Source organism: Fulmarus glacialis, unplaced genomic scaffold (assembly GCF_000690835.1).
Source record: "Fulmarus glacialis isolate BGI_N327 unplaced genomic scaffold, ASM69083v1 scaffold2218, whole genome shotgun sequence".
NCBI classification, from domain to species: Eukaryota; Metazoa; Chordata; class Aves; order Procellariiformes; family Procellariidae; genus Fulmarus; species Fulmarus glacialis.
In genome coordinates, this window is record NW_009231205.1 from 71,788 (window position 1) to 91,725 (window position 19,938).

Genomic DNA, 19,938 nt, shown 5'->3' on the forward strand with positions numbered 1-19,938 from the left:
GAGATAGATCTGAATGAGGCAGTCTAATTACATGAAGCAGACTAACTGTGAAAGTACACATCTCCACCACGTAAAAGAGCATCAGAGGAGTAGGTTATATTAAACACAACTGCTAGACTGGTTTTTGGTTTAATCACTCTCTTGGGTCTCTCTGCGTGACACTACGTTTGATCCCATAGTCTATTCAGATTCACAGATGCTATGAGCATAAAACGATTTAGCCTTTCTTTGTTTCAGTTCATTTCTGTAAAAAGGGGTTTAATTCTTTGGGCTGTAATATTGTGAGACTTGATTAATTAGCATTTGAGAAAGGCAACTGAGCTCTGGAGAAAAAAGACCCATGTAGGTACAGAACAGTACAGTGGGTGTAAAATAACCTTTCTTTACAAAGCAAATGGTTAAATTTGTGGATTTCCAACTAATTTCCAAACAATTGTTTTTACAATATACATGCAGGCTATTGAACAGAAAATGTCAGCTTCCTGACAAGAAGCTTGCTTTTCTTAGGTACATTTCACTTTAGAAGTTTTCTATAGAATTCCAAGTATCTGTAAAACACAAGGTGAAAACCTCATGCATTGTAACTTTGAAATTTGTGTGTTACTTGTTTGGGTACCATTCCTACAAACACCTGTTTGTTAAAATGTTAGCAACATGGATAGCATTTGTAGAACCACAATTTTTGGTTTTCTTGTTAACGTCACAAATAATTCTCTGTATATTTCCAGTAAGTGCTTTTGTTTTACTAACTAGGCAATAAGGAATTTCTTTTATTCCTGTGCTGGCTGGTGTGTTGTTACCTTCATTCTGGGAGTCTGTGATCGACACAGTGACAACATAATGCTGACAAATGCCGGACACATGTTCCACATAGATTTTGGAAGATTTTTAGGTCACGCACAGACATTTGGAAGCATAAGAAGGTTAGTATCTATAGTAATGTACATATTAAACTTTAAAGCAGTGTTCTGTAATTTCACAGTCTTATCAACACCTGTGGAAAAAATAGAAATGATATCATGCTTTTTTTTCCTTTCTGAATTTTCCAAAACAACATCTTCTAATTGTTTACAAACCCTCTAAAAAATATAGGAATGACTGGAAAAGGAATTAAAATTAGATGTTCGAGATCCCCTTTCAGTCTAAAAAAAAAAAATCTAAATCCTTGTTTCGTCAGAGATTTGAATGATGCAGTTCAGTAGTGACCAAAACAGTAGACTGGCCTATGCCAAAAGGATGCTGATGTCCATTGTTTTTTTCTAACAGAGGAGCATTCCTATAATGGATCCAAAACCATAGATGTATCTAATTGGCCACTTTCTTCCAATAGACGTGGAGAATAATTACATTATGCTTCTGTGGGTAAAATTGCTAACTTTTTCATTATCCTTTGAAGTTTTATATCTAACCACACTGAGCTCAGGGGCTGGTTTGCGAATGTCTGATTTTACCTAAACAAGACTGTGATTTTTCTGTATCTATCTGTGATGTAACCATCGCATGATAAAGATAAAATAGTGTGATCATGTATTCTAGTTCCTAATGTGAACATACTATGGAGGAATGAATTGGGATGGAACAAGAATAGATAGGATAATGCCAGTATGTGTAAAACACAAAGAAGCTGTTATAGCAGAGTAGAGAATGGATAAATGATCCCTAATACTGACAAGATGAGTAGTGTGTGTGTGAGGGGGTGTCTTTCCTCCATGTTTCCTAGTAATTTCCAGAACTCATCCTAGAATTAAGTTTGAGCTAATTGTTCCTTTCTTTTTTTTTTTTTTTTTTTTTTTTTTTTTTTTTTTTTTTTTTTTTTTTTTTTTTTTTTTTTTTTTTTTTTTTTTTTTTTTTTTTTTTTTTTTTTTTTTTTTTTTTTTTTTTTTTTTTTTTTTTTTTTTTTTTTTTTTTTTTTTTTTTTTTTTTTTTTTTTTTTTTTTTTTTTTTTTTTTTTTTTTTTTTTTTTTTTTTTTTTTTTTTTTTTTTTTTTTTTTTTTTTTTTTTTTTTTTTTTTTTTTTTTTTTTTTTTTTTTTTTTTTTTTTTTTTTTTTTTTTTTTTTTTTTTTTTTTTTTTTTTTTTTTTTTTTTTTTTTTTTTTTTTTTTTTTTTTTTTTTTTTTTTTTTTTTTTTTTTTTTTTTTTTTTTTTTTTTTTTTTTTTTTTTTTTTTTTTTTTTTTTTTTTTTTTTTTTTTTTTTTTTTTTTTTTTTTTTTTTTTTTTTTTTTTTTTTTTTTTTTTTTTTTTTTTTTTTTTTTTTTTTTTTTTTTTTTTTTTTTTTTTTTTTTTTTTTTTTTTTTTTTTTTTTTTTTTTTTTTTTTTTTTTTTTTTTTTTTTTTTTTTTTTTTTTTTTTTTTTTTTTTTTTTTTTTTTTTTTTTTTTTTTTTTTTTTTTTTTTTTTTTTTTTTTTTTTTTTTTTTTTTTTTTTTTTTTTTTTTTTTTTTTTTTTTTTTTTTTTTTTTTTTTTTTTTTTTTTTTTTTTTTTTTTTTTTTTTTTTTTTTTTTTTTTTTTTTTTTTTTTTTTTTTTTTTTTTTTTTTTTTTTAGCTGGCCTTTGGCTATTCTAGACTCAGTGTGTTAGACAGAAATAACAGTGTGGGAGTATTGATATGAGGGATGCTGATGGGGCTAATAAGTACTTCTAAGCCAGGCAGTCAAAAGATTTAGCTGCAGTGCTCAGAATTATCATCAATCATTCAAGATATGCTCCCTTAATCCTACTTATTTGCTGTGGAAAGAATAAAGCAGAACGGAATAATAAAAAACGATACTCATGTACACTCTAAGTCAAGTGCTGCATCCCTCACTCCAACAAACCTCCTTTTGGAGCCTAACAGGAATTTGCTTGAGCAGTAATTTTACATGAGCAAAGAATTATCTAGTTTGAACACACGACGAAGCAAATATAGGGGGGGCCACAACGACCAAATTTAAAGAGAAATCATGTAATAGCAGTAATAAAAATACATGTTGATTTTACTGTTTTACAACTCAGTCATACTACACATTCTTATAAAGTCTAAGAAAATGACTTCAGATATAGTCACTTCCATAAACAGCAGCCATTTTTTCCTGTTTCTCCATGCAGTACATTACTTTTAAACTATAAAATAAAATAATGCATTTTAGGACCTGCATTCATGGAATGCCCTCATGGTTCTTTAATAAAACTAGAACTCACACTTAACAGTAGGTTGTGAACATCATGGGACAATGGTTGTCTTCCTCATAACTACATGCAATGGGCAGATACAATATTAATGACTATAGTTCTCGTGAGCTGTAGCACCTTCATGAAATGTAACATATTATTTGTAACACAGGAACACAGGGATATCACATTTCTACATCCCATAAATTTCAGGCTCTCTCAAAATTTGAAACCCTCAGTGGCATTTGTATCTATTCATTCCCACGAGGCAAGTTGTGAAATAGTTTAGCCTCTGGTTTCTTTAACAGCTCTTTATATTAGATTTTTATTTGAGTTCTTATTAGATTTTTGTTTGACCTCTTTGCACCCCCAACAATATCATACCCCTAAAATAATATTGATAAAACAGCAACACAATGCTTTCAAATCTTTAGAATTATTAGTGCTGACCATTAGGGTTTTGTACAGTAGATGCTATACACATACTTGTGAAGTTCTATAGGTAGCTTTAAAGAATGAAATGTAACTGATACAAATCCCTATACATGCAACTGGTCTTTACACACATCACACAAACAAACTTCTTTTTTTTGTTAATCTATGCAAACGAATGAAGGCTTATAGAAAAGGATTCCCTGTCTGAACTGTTTAAGAGAGTCATTCCTTTCAGAATTTAGGAAGATAACTTGCTTGCCACAGTTGTCCATTTTCTGTTCTCAGGGAGTGCTTTTTGCCATTAAAAAACTCTTATTCCTCACAAAGCTTCATGAGGATAGGTCCTCTCCAGTATTCTGCATACGGAGCGTTTCTTCTGATATAAATAAAGTGAAAGGCATACATGGCAGCTTTGAGAATCGCACGCTGTTATGCATGGGCTGCAGTTCTTTCCATCAAATCCAATATGAGTCTTCAGAGAACCCCTGAAAGCTGATATGATTCATGCAGTCATGCTCACTTTTGCATGCATGATTGTATAACACCTGAACAAGGGATTAGTTAACTTTTCTAATTCCTGCCCTCATTTTTAAATGTTGTCCAATAAATCTGCTCAGTTTTGAGTCCAAGGCACAAATCAGTAGCTCAGCTCTTACTGATTTCAGAGGGAAGAGGAATCAGGAACTTTCTGACTTTTCCAGTTCCATGTACCTTCACAGTGCAGCAAATATGTTAAATAGTACTAATAACCTGTCTTTACTTGTCTAGGAACTAATGTTTCAGAAGTGTTGGAGAGAGACATATGATGTATCTAACCAATAGTATAATAACAGAGCTTGGCAGAAGAATTATTCCCAAAGTCCCACAGGGAACTTTCTTACTGAACCATGAGATTTCATTAGCTTTTTTTTTTTAAATCATACGGGATGACACATTTTGTTAATGGTAATAAAATACTCTTTCTTTCATTCTCTAATCCAGCTGCCACATTTGGCCCTACATTCCCCTAAAGCAGTGAATTGTGCAGGAACACTTCAAACTGTATGAAGAAACATTTCTCGTTTAATTTCATACAACCATCCTATTCTTTACTTACTGGCAGTCATTCTGCGGCAGTCATCTTAGACCCGCTCCGACTGAAATAGGTATAATATTATCCAGGTAATCATATGGGACTAGGTCAGTCATCAAATGATACAGAAGAAGGTGTCTGGCTCATGGTTGTACCTGCCATGCTTTCTTTGCTTTTGTTTTTTTCTTTTCAGTTCTGACCAGTTCCTTTTGAACATTTCTTCTGTGGTGAATTAAGCAATAAGAGATTTATTTAAGTCCTTTGCTAACTGAACTAATCCTAACTTCAGCAGTCTCATCCTCTCCACCACCAGTCACTTCCAGCACTGTCTATATTTTTTCAGTCAGTGATGTGCAGTCTGAAACCTGATGGCAAGTTATGGAGTAGTCCAGCTCATGGCACACTGTATATTCACCTAGTGTATGTATGTGTATATAGATGTATATCACGTATATTCACATGGCACACTAACCTAGGTGTCCATTCTTTTTTTAAATATCCTGTCATCCTGATTATTTACAACACTCACTGGCCTTTCTTTTCCTTGATCTGAATCACAGAGACCCTCTTGTCTCTTTGCCAAACTAATCCCGCGTCTTGGCACAGTTTTCCCAGAAGTTAAATCTGCTAAGCTGGTTTTCTTCTACAAAGTTAATTACTAGAGGCAGCTTAACTATTCCATTGGGAAATTCCAGGTTTTTGAAGGAAGTTTCAAAAATATGGGAAAATTATGTTTCCCACACTTCTTCCTATGTCAGTGTTTTCCTATACTGAAAAGGACTTAAGAAATTCTGAGCATGTAGAAATGTAGAAGTGCCTTTTTTGATTTTAAAAGTAACACATTTCATTTTTAGTGTTAATAACCTAAAATGAGTGTTACTGTCTCACTGGAAGTGTTTATTTGAAAAAAAAGCACTTTTTTCAGGTATTTCTTTCTAAAACAGAAAAGTCGGCACACAGTATCTACATTATTTGACTACATCATATCAACATGTGTTCCATCTTTTTCCTAAAAATAGGAAAAAGTGGGGAAGAAGGAAGATAGCAATTTGCGAATTTCACATTTTACTTTTTTCTTTTTGCCTTTTAAAAATTTTATTTAGGGTACTCATCAAAGGAAGAGTAAAACTTGAAAGTAAAAACTTAAAGTATAATCACTTTTCATTTTCTAAATTTGTGCATAAAAACTGTTGGACTAACCTGTATTACCTGCTGAAAGATTTCATTAGGAATTTTCAGTATGCCTATTTATTAATTCATTTTCTGCAGTTTAAATTTATTTTTCTGACTTGATCAGTCTGGAGTTATTAGTCTATGTGAACTGGTAACTCCTAATTCTTTGCCACCATCCACTTTCAGCACTTCCTGTATGCCACCCTCCAAAAATCTCTGACTGAAATCCTGGAAAGATTTAATTTCATGATTTAAAGCACCTTAGTAGCCCCAATGATCTTAATAAGATTATACAGATGTTTAAAGATAGTCAAACACATAAGTCTTTGCATAAAGACTGAAAGGTGAAGTATGCGTAAAGGCCTAAAGGTGAAACAATGTCACCTACAAGGTGACAAGGCCCAAAGGGGCTTGAATTTATGAGGCAAGAAATTAATCACTTCTGAAAGTCAGGTGTCTCTAATTGCCCTGAATTAAACACCAAAAGCTCAAGTCAAGTCTGAGAACATGAGCAGCACAAGTTGCAGTCGTGAGTTTGAGATGCACTTCTGTTATCTTTGCCTTGAAGAGTAGGTGTTTATTGTTGCTGTTTTGATGCTTTCTCTAATTATTGAGCGTGCATAGTAGTTTGCCCTTTACCATTGGTTATTTATTTTCAGTAATAGCCTCCTGTGGAGGGCATTCAACTAAAGCTGTTTGAAATCAGTGTAAATTATGTTCACTGTCCACTTTGTATGCTTAATTTTTTTGGTTATCCTTTTCAAAGTACCCAGGCAGTTAAGGGAGGCACTGTTTTTCCCATACAGCGTCTGTACGGATTTGACTCTATCCAGTTTTGTTCATCCAAGTGCGTTCTTCTGCTGCATGGAGTTCCCTGGAACCCAGTTCTCGTCTGCCACAACTCTCAGTATCCTTCTTGGCTTTTCATTCCGTTCAAGCGTGGCATAAACTGCTTTCCTATCTTCAGGAACAGCCACTTTCTTGAAGGAGTTATCATGTATTCTAGTTAACAATTATCTGGGCTAGAGAAATTGTTTGATGCCTTCAGAGCCATCAATGGAATTCCCTCCGCTTTGGGAGATTTACTGCACATGAGTTATTTAAGTGACTCCCTATCAAATTCAGAGATTTCTTCCTGCCCTCTCCCCTTCCCTCCTTCTTTTTCTATTTGTCACTCCATGATTTTTTGTAGAATGTGACTCTAGAGACAGGAAGTTTAACAATAAAACAGAAATAAAAGGGGAAAAAGACATCATGTTCACTGTCCATTTTGGTTGTATGATTTTATTTGTTGTCCTTTTCAAAGTATAACTGTTTACAGAGACATGTATTTTCTCTTTCCTGTTCCCATCAGAAACATTTTATTGTATTATCTCTTTCTCCAAAAGCTTTCTATACATACCTTTTCATGTTCAGGGGAGCTGTTCTCACACACAGTCAAGTGTACATTTATATTCAGGGGGACCTATTCTCACACACAGCCAAGTATACATCAAGCACTTTTAAATTAATCTCTGTTGCTTGGTCTTGGTATCTTTTTCTGCTTGTTCTGCACACTACGCCTTTGTCCTTCATCCTTAACTGGAAAGCATACTGACATATTTAATTCATGTAGGATTTCATCCCCTGCCCTAAGGAATTTCTGTGCAATTCAACTTCTTCATGACTGGTTTATTTCTCTATTTTGCTTGGTGATATACAAAACTCCTGCAACAATCTACTACTGTGTTTTCCAAATAGCCATCTCTGAAAAGACCTGTTAGCTGAATATTCAGTAGGTATGGGATATAAGCCCACTTGTTCTATTTATTTTAAGGCAACTTTTAGGTCTGAGTTTTAAAATCTTTTTTCAGTACTGAGGGTCAGTCAGAACACAAACAGCAGTTGTCCAGCAATCTCTATTAACAAGAGGAATTGCTCCAATCTCCTTGTGAATTAACTCTCAAGTGTTTTATCAAGAGCGTTAGTAATAAACTCCTAACAAACCTGGAAAATTTGATAGTCTTAGAAAATGGTGTAAGGCATCAGGAATACAAATATAGGTATTGAATGTGAAGTATATAAAGGATTTAAATCCTCCTTAACATTGTTGTGCTGTCTGGTTGCTGGTGACTGAGTGCAGGCTGCTTTATATGTGTCTATCTGAATACAGGATCCTAACTCAGCTCAGAAGATGCCTGAGCTGGACACAGTAGTGCTTTTTAACCAGTCCATATAAGATGCACATTGTTGCAACAGGACAATGTTTGAAACTGTTGAAGACATGTATGTTCTTAAAGCAGAGTACATCTTCTTTCAGGGACGATCTTTTTTGGATTCTTCCAAAATATACAAGCAGCTGACTGTACAAAGTGATGAAATTCTGTGACATAAGTGAATACATTCTGTGGTCAGACTGCAGAATAACTAGTGATCGCAGCAGGGACTGTGGCAATGCAGCCATAGTGAAAACCATCAAGAGATGCCTCAAACTAGTTTCTGCTTTCCCATCACGAGTCTATTGCCAATTTTCTTGTTACAAGGTAAGGTTCCAGATGAGTCCCTGTAGCAAAACACACTGCAAATACTAGGTCTACACTAAGAACTGTAACCATGACTATCTTCAGCTGTAAACATTTGTGTTATAGCTGTACTGTCACTTAGCATAGTAATCCTATGGTACCAGGTGTAATCAAATCTCCAGGATTTACAAACTCACTAATTTAAATTGGCTCACAATGAAAGGGATTTTAGTTAAGTCACATTCCCTTGCACTTTGCACAGGCAAAGGGGCACAAATAGATAGTTATTATGGCTAAGTTTATGGGGAACTAGATGTTAACAGAATGATGAATCTGAGCCCTTAGCTTAGGTGAGGATTATAGCTTGTTTTCTACCATATCCATTAAGCATGATTAAATCTTGATGTAACCAATCCAGTTACTGACAGAAACATAAATCTTTCAGAATAGGCCAGTCCAATGTGTGAAATATTTCTTTTACTACTGATCAAAATAGCAGGTACGTCCAACACAGAGATTTTACTGGAAAGCTAACATTAAGGCTCTGATAGTGAAAAATAATGATAATAGCAAAGTTGATATACACATAAGAAGAACTAACTTAATGAATAAATAAGACCATAATGGTTTAAGAACTATCCTCAGTTACCTAAGGAATTCAGGAGATTCTTTCTAGTTTGATGCTTCTACCTCTAAAGATAGATGTTAATATAAAAATAATGCAGGTAATCTGTAATCAGAAATAAGATTTCAAATATGTAGTTAGAAAACTTTTTAGGCAGTACATATCTCAAATAGCAGCAGAAATGGCAGAAAATAGAGTTAAAACCACGTTATCTGGTATAGACTTGACTTCTGGTCATTTGATTGAAGAATGTAGGTCAAAAATATTAGATGCATATTTTGAATATCCAAGCCATGTAATTTACCTGAGCCAAGGATGTTCAGGGCATTCAGGAATCTGAAGTATTAAGGGGATAAGCTCAACACTAAATTCAGACCAGTTTACCCAGGGCTACGTCCAGTTGATTCTTGAAAACCTCCCAGGATAACCTCTCCAGGCAACCCGTTTCGATATTTAATTATCCTCATAGTGAAGGGTTATTTTCTTATGGCCAGTCACAACCTCAGCTGTTTCAATTTTCTCTCTTATTCTTGTCTGGATCCATCTGTTCCATAATCTCCTATAGACACTAGAAGATTGCTGTTTGGTCTCCTGAAAACCTTCTCATCACCTGGTTAAACAAGCCCACTTTCCTCAGCCTCTCCTCGTAGATAGGTGCTCTAGCCCCCAAACATCTTGGTGGCTCCATGCTGAATTTACTCCAGTTTAGCGACACCACTTAAAGCATATTTGCATCATTTGGATTCTATGCTTGCTGAAGAGACTGTCATCTCCTATAACAGGTTTGTGATGGGACTGACATCTTGCAATATTTTCATTAGTAACCAGTATGATGGGATAGAGAATATGTTTTTTTTCGTAGAGGCCTATTATAAGAGGTTTAGACTGTGATGAAAGTTGGGATTAGCAGTGATAGGTAGTTTTTTCAGAAAGGGATCTGAGGGTTATACTACAGTCAAGTTGAATATGAGTTGATGATAGAATATTGAATTGGAAAGCATGAAATGTGAAGTAATCCTTTTGCTTCATGTGACACTGGTAAAACTTCAGCTGGAATATTTTCAACATTTTACTTTTAGAAAGATGTAGATAAGGAGTCCACAGAAATTACAAGGAGTCCAGAGAAAAGCAATTAAAATTATCAGACATCTGGAAAACAAGACTTATAAGAAAAGGTTGAAACAATTGTCTACAGGAGATTGAGGAAAGACATAACAACAGTCTGCAAATACATTTGAGGCTGCTGTAAAGAAGAAGGGATCTTCATGTTCCCTTAGGAAAGAACAAGAATTAATAGGATGAAAGCACAGCAAGGTTAGATTAGGCATCAAGAAAAAAAGCTCTGTGAGGGGAGATACTGGAACAGAAATTTGATAGGTTGAAAAAGAACTCTGTCACTAAAACCATTTGAGAATAGGCTAAATAAGCATCTCAGAAGCATGTTTATGGTTGATCTTGTCCTGGTAAGCAGAAAGATGGAGTATCTCTTGTGGTCCCCTTTCCAGGCATATTTTTTTATGACTCTTCGTGTGCTTGCTTGAGACGAATTGTATTGTGCAGTTGTTCACTATTTCATTCTTTAATATAAGAAAGGAATATACTTGCTTGTGGTTTTTTCTTTGTCTACAAATATATATAATTACTATGATTAGATATTTTCACTTGGCTTAGAGAAATAAGCACTCATATTCATTTATTTTGTGTGAGTGTGTTCTTCAATAAGCTTTTGGCTTTTGCTGCAGAGCAAAGGATGTCAGCATTCAAACACTCCCTAAAAGCTTTTCTTATTTTATTGGATACATCTATATTCCACGTAGTCATGCTGAATACTATCAGTCACTCTTGACTCAACTGAAATGGTTTTAAAGCAGTCAGGGAATACATGGGGGCGTACACTGCTGAGCAGCTCATTTTTAAATTGCAAACGGTTCTGTATGGTTTCTCACACACTGTCTCTTATGTCCATATGACAACTTGGACTACAACTGTTTTGGTATTTTATTACTGTGCATGACACAAACTTTTCCATAACTACGCTATTAGGAAGTTTAGATTGGATCAGAGTAAAGGTCATTTGTTTTTGATTATCTCATATGCTTTTTCTACTTAATATAAAAGGAAGTCAGTGTATCATTCTTAAATGTTCTGTACCGTGAGATTCATAGTAGGAAAAACTAAAACCATTGTTGACCTTACAAGCTTTGTTAATCAGTTTACATCCAGTGTTTCATAACAAATCCTGATGATCTTACTGGTCTTGTTGAAAGGCAGCATATTTCTGCACTTCACTACAGTGAAGTCCTAATAAATGTTCCCATCACCCCAGACAAAGTCTGTTCTTGCATGATGATCTCTTCAGTTGCTTGAGGTTTTCCTTCTTTCCTCCCTCTCATGACATATCATACAAACATTCTTAATCTCCAGAGGAACTGCAAAACACATTCCCATGAAAATCTTAAATCTCTAAAAGCAGTACACAAGAAAAAAAGAATAAAACCACTGTAAAACTAGCCTTGTTTCTCACTGCATGACTTGAGTACGCTCTTTTGTCACAGCCATAGTAAAGTATAAGTCTTTAAGGTCCAGGACTGCAGTCAGACTCTGTCATAAATGGGGGTATTGCCTTTTTGACTGATTTCTATTATAAAATCAAAGGGCTTTAGTGGGAAAAAAAAAGAAAGAAAAAAAAAGAGTGAGCGAGCTATGATAAGGTAGCTTTAATGATTTTGGGAGACTTATTAGCTGTACATCTGTGGTCTATCTAAAGCCACACCAGTTCTCTCAATGAGGCTCTTTTTTCTAGAAATGATGGTACCCGAGATTACCATTATACAGTAGAGGTCATTCAAGAATGCTTCAATTCTGTATTTCTTTAGCACACCATAAAGCAAAAAAAGGCTTTTGGTCTTCTACAGAGATATGGTAAAAGGCTTTTACTTGAAAATACTTCATCACACCAGTTTTGTTAAACTGATGACAGTCATTTCATTAATTTGATGGAAGCAGCAAGTTGTAATAGAGATTTTAGGCCAAGGGGCTCTTGTCCCATAGGCTGTAACACAGTCATTAGTCTTTGAACATCCTATGGATGTAAAGTATTATAGGGCTTAGCTGTGATCTTGAGGTATGTTTTGGGGTAAGAAGTATTTCATGTTTATATCTTTTAGACAACTTCATGTGAGCAAGCTATGTAATAGATTTATGTCCAAATGAGTGATGTCTTTCATAGTTAGTATTACCAGACCTTTGGATGCATTACATATCTTCTGCATGAATGCTGTCATGTAAGATGATCTTAGCTATGTGCCACAAAAGGCTGTCAGTTAGAGATACACTGGTTTAAATATAGAAATACAGGCTGTGCACAGGGGTGAGGTTCGTTTGCACGTGTGTGTGTGTGATAAATTAGAATGCTCATGCAACACCAGGGTGTGCATTGCTTTTTTTCTTATGTAGGCTAAAACAGCCTCTATTGTTTGCTGATGTAGATTTTCCCATGCATGATGCATGGTGACTTGACTTGGCTGTTTGTAGTTTTGCTGGAGTAAGTTTTAGACTATCCCCTTCTATGTTTTTATATTCCAAAGGAGTTTGTGAAAGCAGCAAGGAACATTTTGCATCTATATGCAGACATTCAGTCCTGTCAATTGGTTTTTCAGAATTCTTAATGTACTCTTCAGTGAGTAAGCATCTCCTCCCACGGAAAATTTGCTTTTTAATATTATCGTGAGAATTGACTGTTGTGTTCCTTCTAGTGGGTCTTTTCTCCTATACTAAGTTGGGTTTATATGTTTTTTTAATTTCAATTGCAAAGTGTTCCCTTTATGAACAGCCGGCTTACTCAGACACATGCAGGAATGGAGCTTCAGCATCTGACTGATTGCAGGGGCTCTGATATCACAAGACCTTGAGCAAAACCAGGAAAAGCAAATTTCTACATCATATTTTGCAGGTTAACAAGGGAGGACAGGCCTACCACCTTAGAAGACAGTCTTAAATGATACTGAGAAATTTAAGAACCTTGTAAAACTGCTTAAAATCATCTTACAAGTAAAATAAATCTATAAATAATATAATTACTAAAATATCAGTTATATGTTCAAATGGATCCTTTAGCAACAACAGTAAGACATTTGACTAGTGTTGCAGTCATTGCATTTTGTGGAAGTTGGCCCACAGCCCAACCCAACAGTGTTAAACCACCGTATTTCTTCCAGTAAAGTAATTTCTGATTGCAGTATCTGTTTTCAGCTCAAGTAGCTTCATGTGGGAGACTTGGACTAGCTCAGAAAGGGCTATGTTTTCATAGTGTAATTGTGTCTCTTGATGCAGTTGGACATCAGAAATCAAATATGAATTTTGAACATAATACATTGTATGGGACCTTTATAGCAGTAGTTTTGACTTGGAATATTTTAGCCCAAAAACGTAAATGCAGAAAATAAATAGATTTGTTTTTTAAACATTCTCAAGGTGCTAAAATGCTTTTAATCAGGATTTAGATTGGATTTCTGTCCACAGATAAGTGAAAATGTTAAAGTTGCTAATTTTCTCTCTATCTCTCTTTTTTATTGGCTTCAACAAATTGACTTCTGTGAACCTAATTGCATCAATTTATTTAATTCTTAATGTCTATTTTAAATAGACAAAAGATAAGCTGAAAGATGAATGAATGAATGAAAGTTCTGGGGAAATCTTGCTCTCTGAAATCAGTAATAGACACAGGTTTGTAATTTTCTGAGAGCTACAGCACAAAACTACACAATAACTATGTAACAGTCATACTGCAACGTAACTGTCACACTGTGAACTCACATCTTGAGCTCACATCATAAGAATGACTACTGTGGACCTTCATCATTCCTAGTACTACCTAGCTGAAACTGAATAATATATTTTAAAAAACTTAATGGTCAGGGCTGTTTTGAGGTGAACAATACCCATAGGAGGTCTGCTTTCAGTTATCTTCAATGTAAAACAGGAAGAATTTCCAGACATAAGAAAAGGAAGGCCACCTGAACGTTTCTTGTGACTATGACTTCCAGCAGCCTAGAATCTCACAGCAACTTGACTTTCTTTCTATGATAATAGAAGGCAGGCATTTTTATAGGAAAATGAGGAAAACTCCTAGGAAAACTCTGTCTCATTTGTGAATGAATCAGCAAGCAGAGTGGGTTCACTCAGCCCATGTTTGAGGTTTTAGCAAGAAACACATATCCTTAAATTTGTTTCTGCATTCAGGCTTCCCATGAATATTTAGTTTACTCAAGTTCATTTTGAATTAAGGGTTAACATGCTGTATATATTTCCCTGGAATATAGCCCTCTGATCTGTTTACATGCCTCTGTATACACAATCGTGGTAAGTAAATCACTGCAGTAGTTTTGTCTGTGCAAGGATGCAGTAGATCAGGCCTTTCTGAAACTACGAAATGATAGGATTGTTAGCAGAACCCTGGCTAATCTGTTTTCTTCTGCAATAGCACACCATAGCCACAAACTACGCTAGTGATAAGAAAAAAAGGCAAGACATGGTATCAGATTCTGCACCTCATTTACTGTAGGGTGAATACAGAGTAACTGTGTGGAAAACAAGACAATGTATTTAGGTTTATTCTGCTGTAACTTGGGTCAGAAACATCCCTTTAGAATGTTGTATATTTAATGATAGCATCATATGTTGTATTTTTTTGTTGTTGTTGGATTGTAGAGTTGTAGGTTTTTTCTTAAATTCACTTCTTGCCTAGCGGGGAGTTGATATTTGTATCCCATCCTCTTTGAGAACAACTTTTAGATATATAAATACCAGGAGAGAACTTGTTTCCAGATTCACTTTTAGGCTGAACCAAGAAATTAAAGCAATGAGAGTTTAAAAACAAAAGCAAAGAAGAGCCAGAAGAAAACATGTAAGCTCCAAACTTGTTCAGTTGTTGGCTTTCTCACTAGGAAGCTCTTGCTGTGAGACCTGTCTCTGCCCCAATTAGTCAGTGACACCAGGCAAAGCACTAGAGCTGTCCACATTGAGGAAGGGAGAGATGAAATAATGAGGAAGGTAATACTGGAAAAACAAATGTGAATAATGAGTTACAAATATAAACTGTCTTGCATGATTTGCTATTTTCAGTGAAATTTCTCATGTAGTTGTTCTCTTTTCAAGGGACCGAGCCCCCTTCATCTTCACATCAGAGATGGAATATTTCATCACAGAAGGTGGAAAAAACCCACAGCGTTTTCAAGAGTTTGTAGAACTTTGTTGTCGAGCTTATAATATCGTCAGGAAACACAGCCAGTTACTCTTGAAACTGCTAGAGATGGTAAGAAACTTGGGGATGAAACCAAAAATCAATTTCCTCTGGTGTCCTCTTCCCTTTTACCACTTCTCTGCTGCCTCCAGTGGCACTGTGATTTGAAGGGGTATCAGCTGCACTGCAGGGAATATTAGTGCTGGCACTTCCTGTGCAAAAAAACCCTATCCAGTTTCAGTACTAATTTCTGAGAAAAGAAAAGCTAAGCTGCTTGATTTTTTCCTTTTTTTTAGTACATTCTTTTTTACAAAATAGCAGAAAACTGCAAAAGAAGACAGGTACAAGTTTCACATTCAGGAATTTCACTCAGCCCTTTTTCTAGGTCTTCTAATAATCATTTACCAATCCCATTCATGTTTACAGCAAGACAAAATAAACTAAATATTTCACAGAGTGGGTGACAGTACCTAGCAGTACTGCAGATAACAGTGATGCCATTAGAATGGTTTTTTGCACATTTCCACGCTCTTTCTTTAGGATGGCATACACAGAGCACTACCCATACTAACACAGGTTTAAAAATCCTTTTGTATAGGTTTTTAAGACCTCTCAGAGTTTTTATCCCTTAAGTATTCCTATTGATTCATGTGCTGTGGCAGATTCCATAACTGCTTTATGCCTCTATTTACTTGTGTGTGAAAGGTTAATGATTTTCCCCCTTCACGGGTAGAATGGGAATGTTAAATCAACTAATATTTGCTAAGTTGCTTGGCTAAGATATTAATTTAAAACGTCTGTCCAGGGCCCTATGCAAAACCTAGGTGTCTGGTCTGTGCATGAAAAAATCTACACAACCTTATGAACAGAGCCCTTGCTGAGATTGGGGTACAGTCAAGAAGTTGCTCTGTAAACACTGCTCTATCCTCTCCAACTTCTGCAGTGGGGAGGGGAGAAATGGCAAGAATTTGCTCATTTTGTTTCTGTCTTGTCCATGTATTTTCATGCAGTGGTACAGTGAGTGATTTCCCAATATGGAGCAGGAAGGATTGCCCCAGATCTCTTAACCCTGCTTCTAAGTAGTCACAAAGGTGCAGCAAGACTTCATTCCTGTCATAAAGCATATTTTTGCAGTGAAAGCAGTGCAGAGTGAAGTTGTAGGAGATACTGTCTAAGTTAAAGAGCCTCTGGAAAACTCAGGAGCACCCATGCTCCCTCATCCACAGCAGTAATCTCTGCATTTCTGAACAGGTTGCCTAAAACCGCATGCTGCAAATATAACTACATCTTCTGCCCACCTCCTTCTCCCCCATGAAGTCCCTTTTTCTGCAATCAGCAGAGATGATGATGTTAGATTACTCTGGGATAACAAAGAGAGGGTGCTAGGAAAATGTTCCCAGCAGGAGCTCTGAAATAACTAGCTATCTCTGCCTGGATATAGCTCAGGTTTGTCTATATTCAGGACATACTGCATCTTCTTTTGTTTCTGCTGATCTTTAAGGAGAGGTAATAGTGCTGAGCTAAAAGTCAGCATGTCAGATCTGTTTAAACATTTGTCAATGGGCTGCAGTTCAGTCAATTGTATTGCATTTCATAACTGAAAAATAACTGGCAGCATACTCACACTCCATCGATAAGCACTTCATATCAAAAGGAAATTAAACAAACAAGACAAGTTTGCAAACGCCTTGTTTTTTCCAGTGATGTTTGGAAGGGTGCACTTGCAATGGGGTGTTGCTTGGAAACTGTAAGTATCAAAATGTTTTAGTTTCATGGGTCATTTCTAGAAAAGTAAATAGACTGTGAAGAAGTTCTACTTTGAATTCATTTCCATGCAAAATATCAGATGTTATCATGAAGGGGCAAGACCACTGCCTATTTGTATCTGTGACAGTCTAAGACTTCTCTCACTATCTGGAAATCTGCATCATTAATCTTTCCTTCCCCTCCCACATTCTGTTTTCTGAGATGCTATTTATAAAACATGGCTAAAAAATCTAAACAATAAGGCTATTTTAAAAAAGTACAGTACTTCACAGGAATAGTAAACTGTGCTCTGGATGGTCAGTAACTGTTAGTGGTTTCTAGAAAACGGTGATTATGAACAACAATTTGGTTTTTTTGGTCCAGTTTGGGACTTGATGCTTTTTCTTGGTGGTGAGCAGCATGTTTCTAGAGCTGTACTGACATTTGCTACTGGGAGTGAAAAATAATCCATGAAGTTTCCATCACTTTCAAAAGCAGAAACATCTCTGGGAGACCCAAGAGTCTGCTGGCAGAGTTCAGCTGCGTAAATGCCTGTAGTTCATCAGCTTTGCTCTCATTAAAGAATTGATATGAACTATTAGAAAAAGGGTGATCGCAGGACACAAACACCTTTCGATTAGTTTAAAAAAATGCAAAATCCATTGCTGTTATAAAGATCTTTCACGTAGAAAATTATTAAAAGGGGCTTAGAGGTGACACTAGATAGCAAGTAATTGATCCATTTGCCTCTGTTGTGACGAGAAACTGGTCACCCTGACAGTATAAAGCAGGAGACAGTACCCAGACAGAGCAGATCTAAGACTAAAGAATCCCATGTCCCCATACAAGTCATTTCACACGTCTACAACTCAGAAACACCACTTGGGAAAAGAGAATCAGGAAACACCCCCGTTTTGGAGGTCTAACGCATGGAAAGTACATGCCAGGACTATCCATTTTTCATGGGATGGCGGGCTGAGCGTCACGCACCAGCTCCAATTCCAGGCCCAAGGAGATCGTAGGCAGCTCCACTCAGTGAGTCAGAAGGCCTGGGATAACCAGGTGTGGTAGGTCAAGACACATTGCATCTATTCATCTCTCAACCAAACCTTAAAATAAAAGCAGTGCTTCCTTTCGTCTTTGCTGTTATCCACAAAACTCAGTGTGTCTTTTTGTCTGAGCTAGACATAAATATTAATGAAGAATGCACAGCAGTGACTGCAAATTCAGATACATTTCCTTCTGAGCAATGTGAAAGAGTGATTTTTTTTTTTTCTCCATTACACACAAAGCACTGCTCTCAGCTTACTCTGATTGTTGAGAAAAATCAGTAGGTTTTGAAGTGAGTCAAAATTATTTTTGTTGTTGTCGTTTTAAAATGCCTGGAGAGAGCTGTATGGGCAATTGGACACACCCAGTTGTCTACCCTACTTGTTGTGTTTCTTTGCAAGGGGAATATTTGCATTATTTGTCTTTTGAACCTAACTTGGCCAACTAACTAGAACAGATCTGTCCCACATCCATGAAGAATGATAGACTTCTACAGAGGGCAGTTCTCCGCACCCAAGTCAGGGCTCCTGCTATGAATCGACGTCTAACAGAACCTTCCTTCTCCGTTGACTGTAAAGGGAGTGAATCTATGATCCCTTTGCAGGCGGAGTCCAGAGCAGTGATGGTGGAATCAGTAGTTACAAATAAGAAGGTGATGTTGCACTAAGCTGGATTAGGAGTAGGATAACACTGTGAGCATAACAGAAACGTGGTTAACTGTTTTTCAGGTGGCTGAATTTGGTCGCTTTTCCTTTATCACCATTCAAAGGCTATGAAGGAACTTAGCAATGCATACATTGAGATTATGATATCTGAAGAGAAAATAAATAACTAAAATGGATCAATGATTTTGACCCATGCCTCTTTCTAGCACCTCAGTATGAAGGTTTACAATGCAGTATATTCACTTTAGTGTTCCGGGCATTGCTCTAGCATCAGAACTGCTTTTCAGATCAGCAGAACTTTGTGTTTTACAAGAGTCCTTTCGGTGTAAAACCTTTCTTTTCCCACTTAGCCCCATTTCATTTAAATTTCTTTTTAATAGTTAATGGACTAATGATATTTCTTTACTTTAAGATGCTGCATGCAGGATTGCCTGAGCTCAACAGCATTCAGGATGTGAAGTATATGTATGATAACCTCCGTCCTCAGGACTCAGACCTCCAGGCTACAAGCTACTTTACAAGGTAAAACCTGAATATAATCCAGAAACCTTATCTCCTTCAGGCATGCAACAAAGCTGTCAAATAAAAAAAAAAAAAAAAAAAAAAAAAAAAAGAAGAAGAAGCAGCAGCAGTTTTTCTGTTTTGTTAAGAGGTTGTGTAATCAGTGAAATTACACAAAAGGAAAATTGGTCTTCACACGTTTACTTTAAAAAAGTCCATTCCTTATGCATTCCTTATGCATGTTATAACAAATTTCCTCAAATTTCTGTCAAAAACAGTTGTGCATTTGTGGTACACTTGTAACAAGTCACTTAGTGCCTAGAGATTTCTTTGGCTTTCATGGTGAAACCATCCTGGCTTATTTCTGGTCAGCTTTCCTCTCTGCTTTTAAATGCAGCAGATACCTGCAACAGGATTTGAACTGCATAAAAAGGTTCAACTTGTTAATGAACTGAGTGAGGACCTGGAATTCCTGCATTTTACTCCCTTTTCTGTTCTTCTTTTGACCTTCTGTGTTGCTTCAGGCAAGTTACTTCCACTCTGTTAGCCATAGTTTGTCCATCTGCAAAATGGTACTGATTCTTCCTTTTAAGCACTTAACCGATCTATCGCAGAAAAGCATTGTTTCTGAATATATGTATGTTTAAAGCTTGATTTGTGTTAGGGTAATGAAACCTTTCACTTGTTTGTGATAATAACTGAGGATTATTGATGAGGAGCGGCAGATGACCTGTACAAAATCAGTTTGAAGCCCTCAGTCCTGATCTTTCGGGTCAGGCCTCTGCA

The 19,938-nt window shown here is 35.8% G+C and overlaps 1 protein-coding gene across 1 annotated transcript in view; it reads left to right on the forward strand.

Annotated features, from left to right (window-relative positions):
- The window catches only part of PIK3C2G (phosphatidylinositol-4-phosphate 3-kinase, catalytic subunit type 2 gamma), a gene marked incomplete at both ends in the record, with an annotated part of 86,550 nt that extends 67,377 nt beyond the window's left edge, over nucleotides 1-19,173 (forward strand). Inside the window, 3 exons of the mRNA XM_009584470.1 lie at nucleotides 754-923; nucleotides 15,106-15,262; nucleotides 19,064-19,173. Of these exons, the coding sequence (XP_009582765.1) occupies nucleotides 754-923; nucleotides 15,106-15,262; nucleotides 19,064-19,173 (437 nt within the window). The remainder of the gene's footprint in view (nucleotides 1-753; nucleotides 924-15,105; nucleotides 15,263-19,063) is intronic.
- Nucleotides 19,174-19,938: the final 765 nt, after the last annotated feature.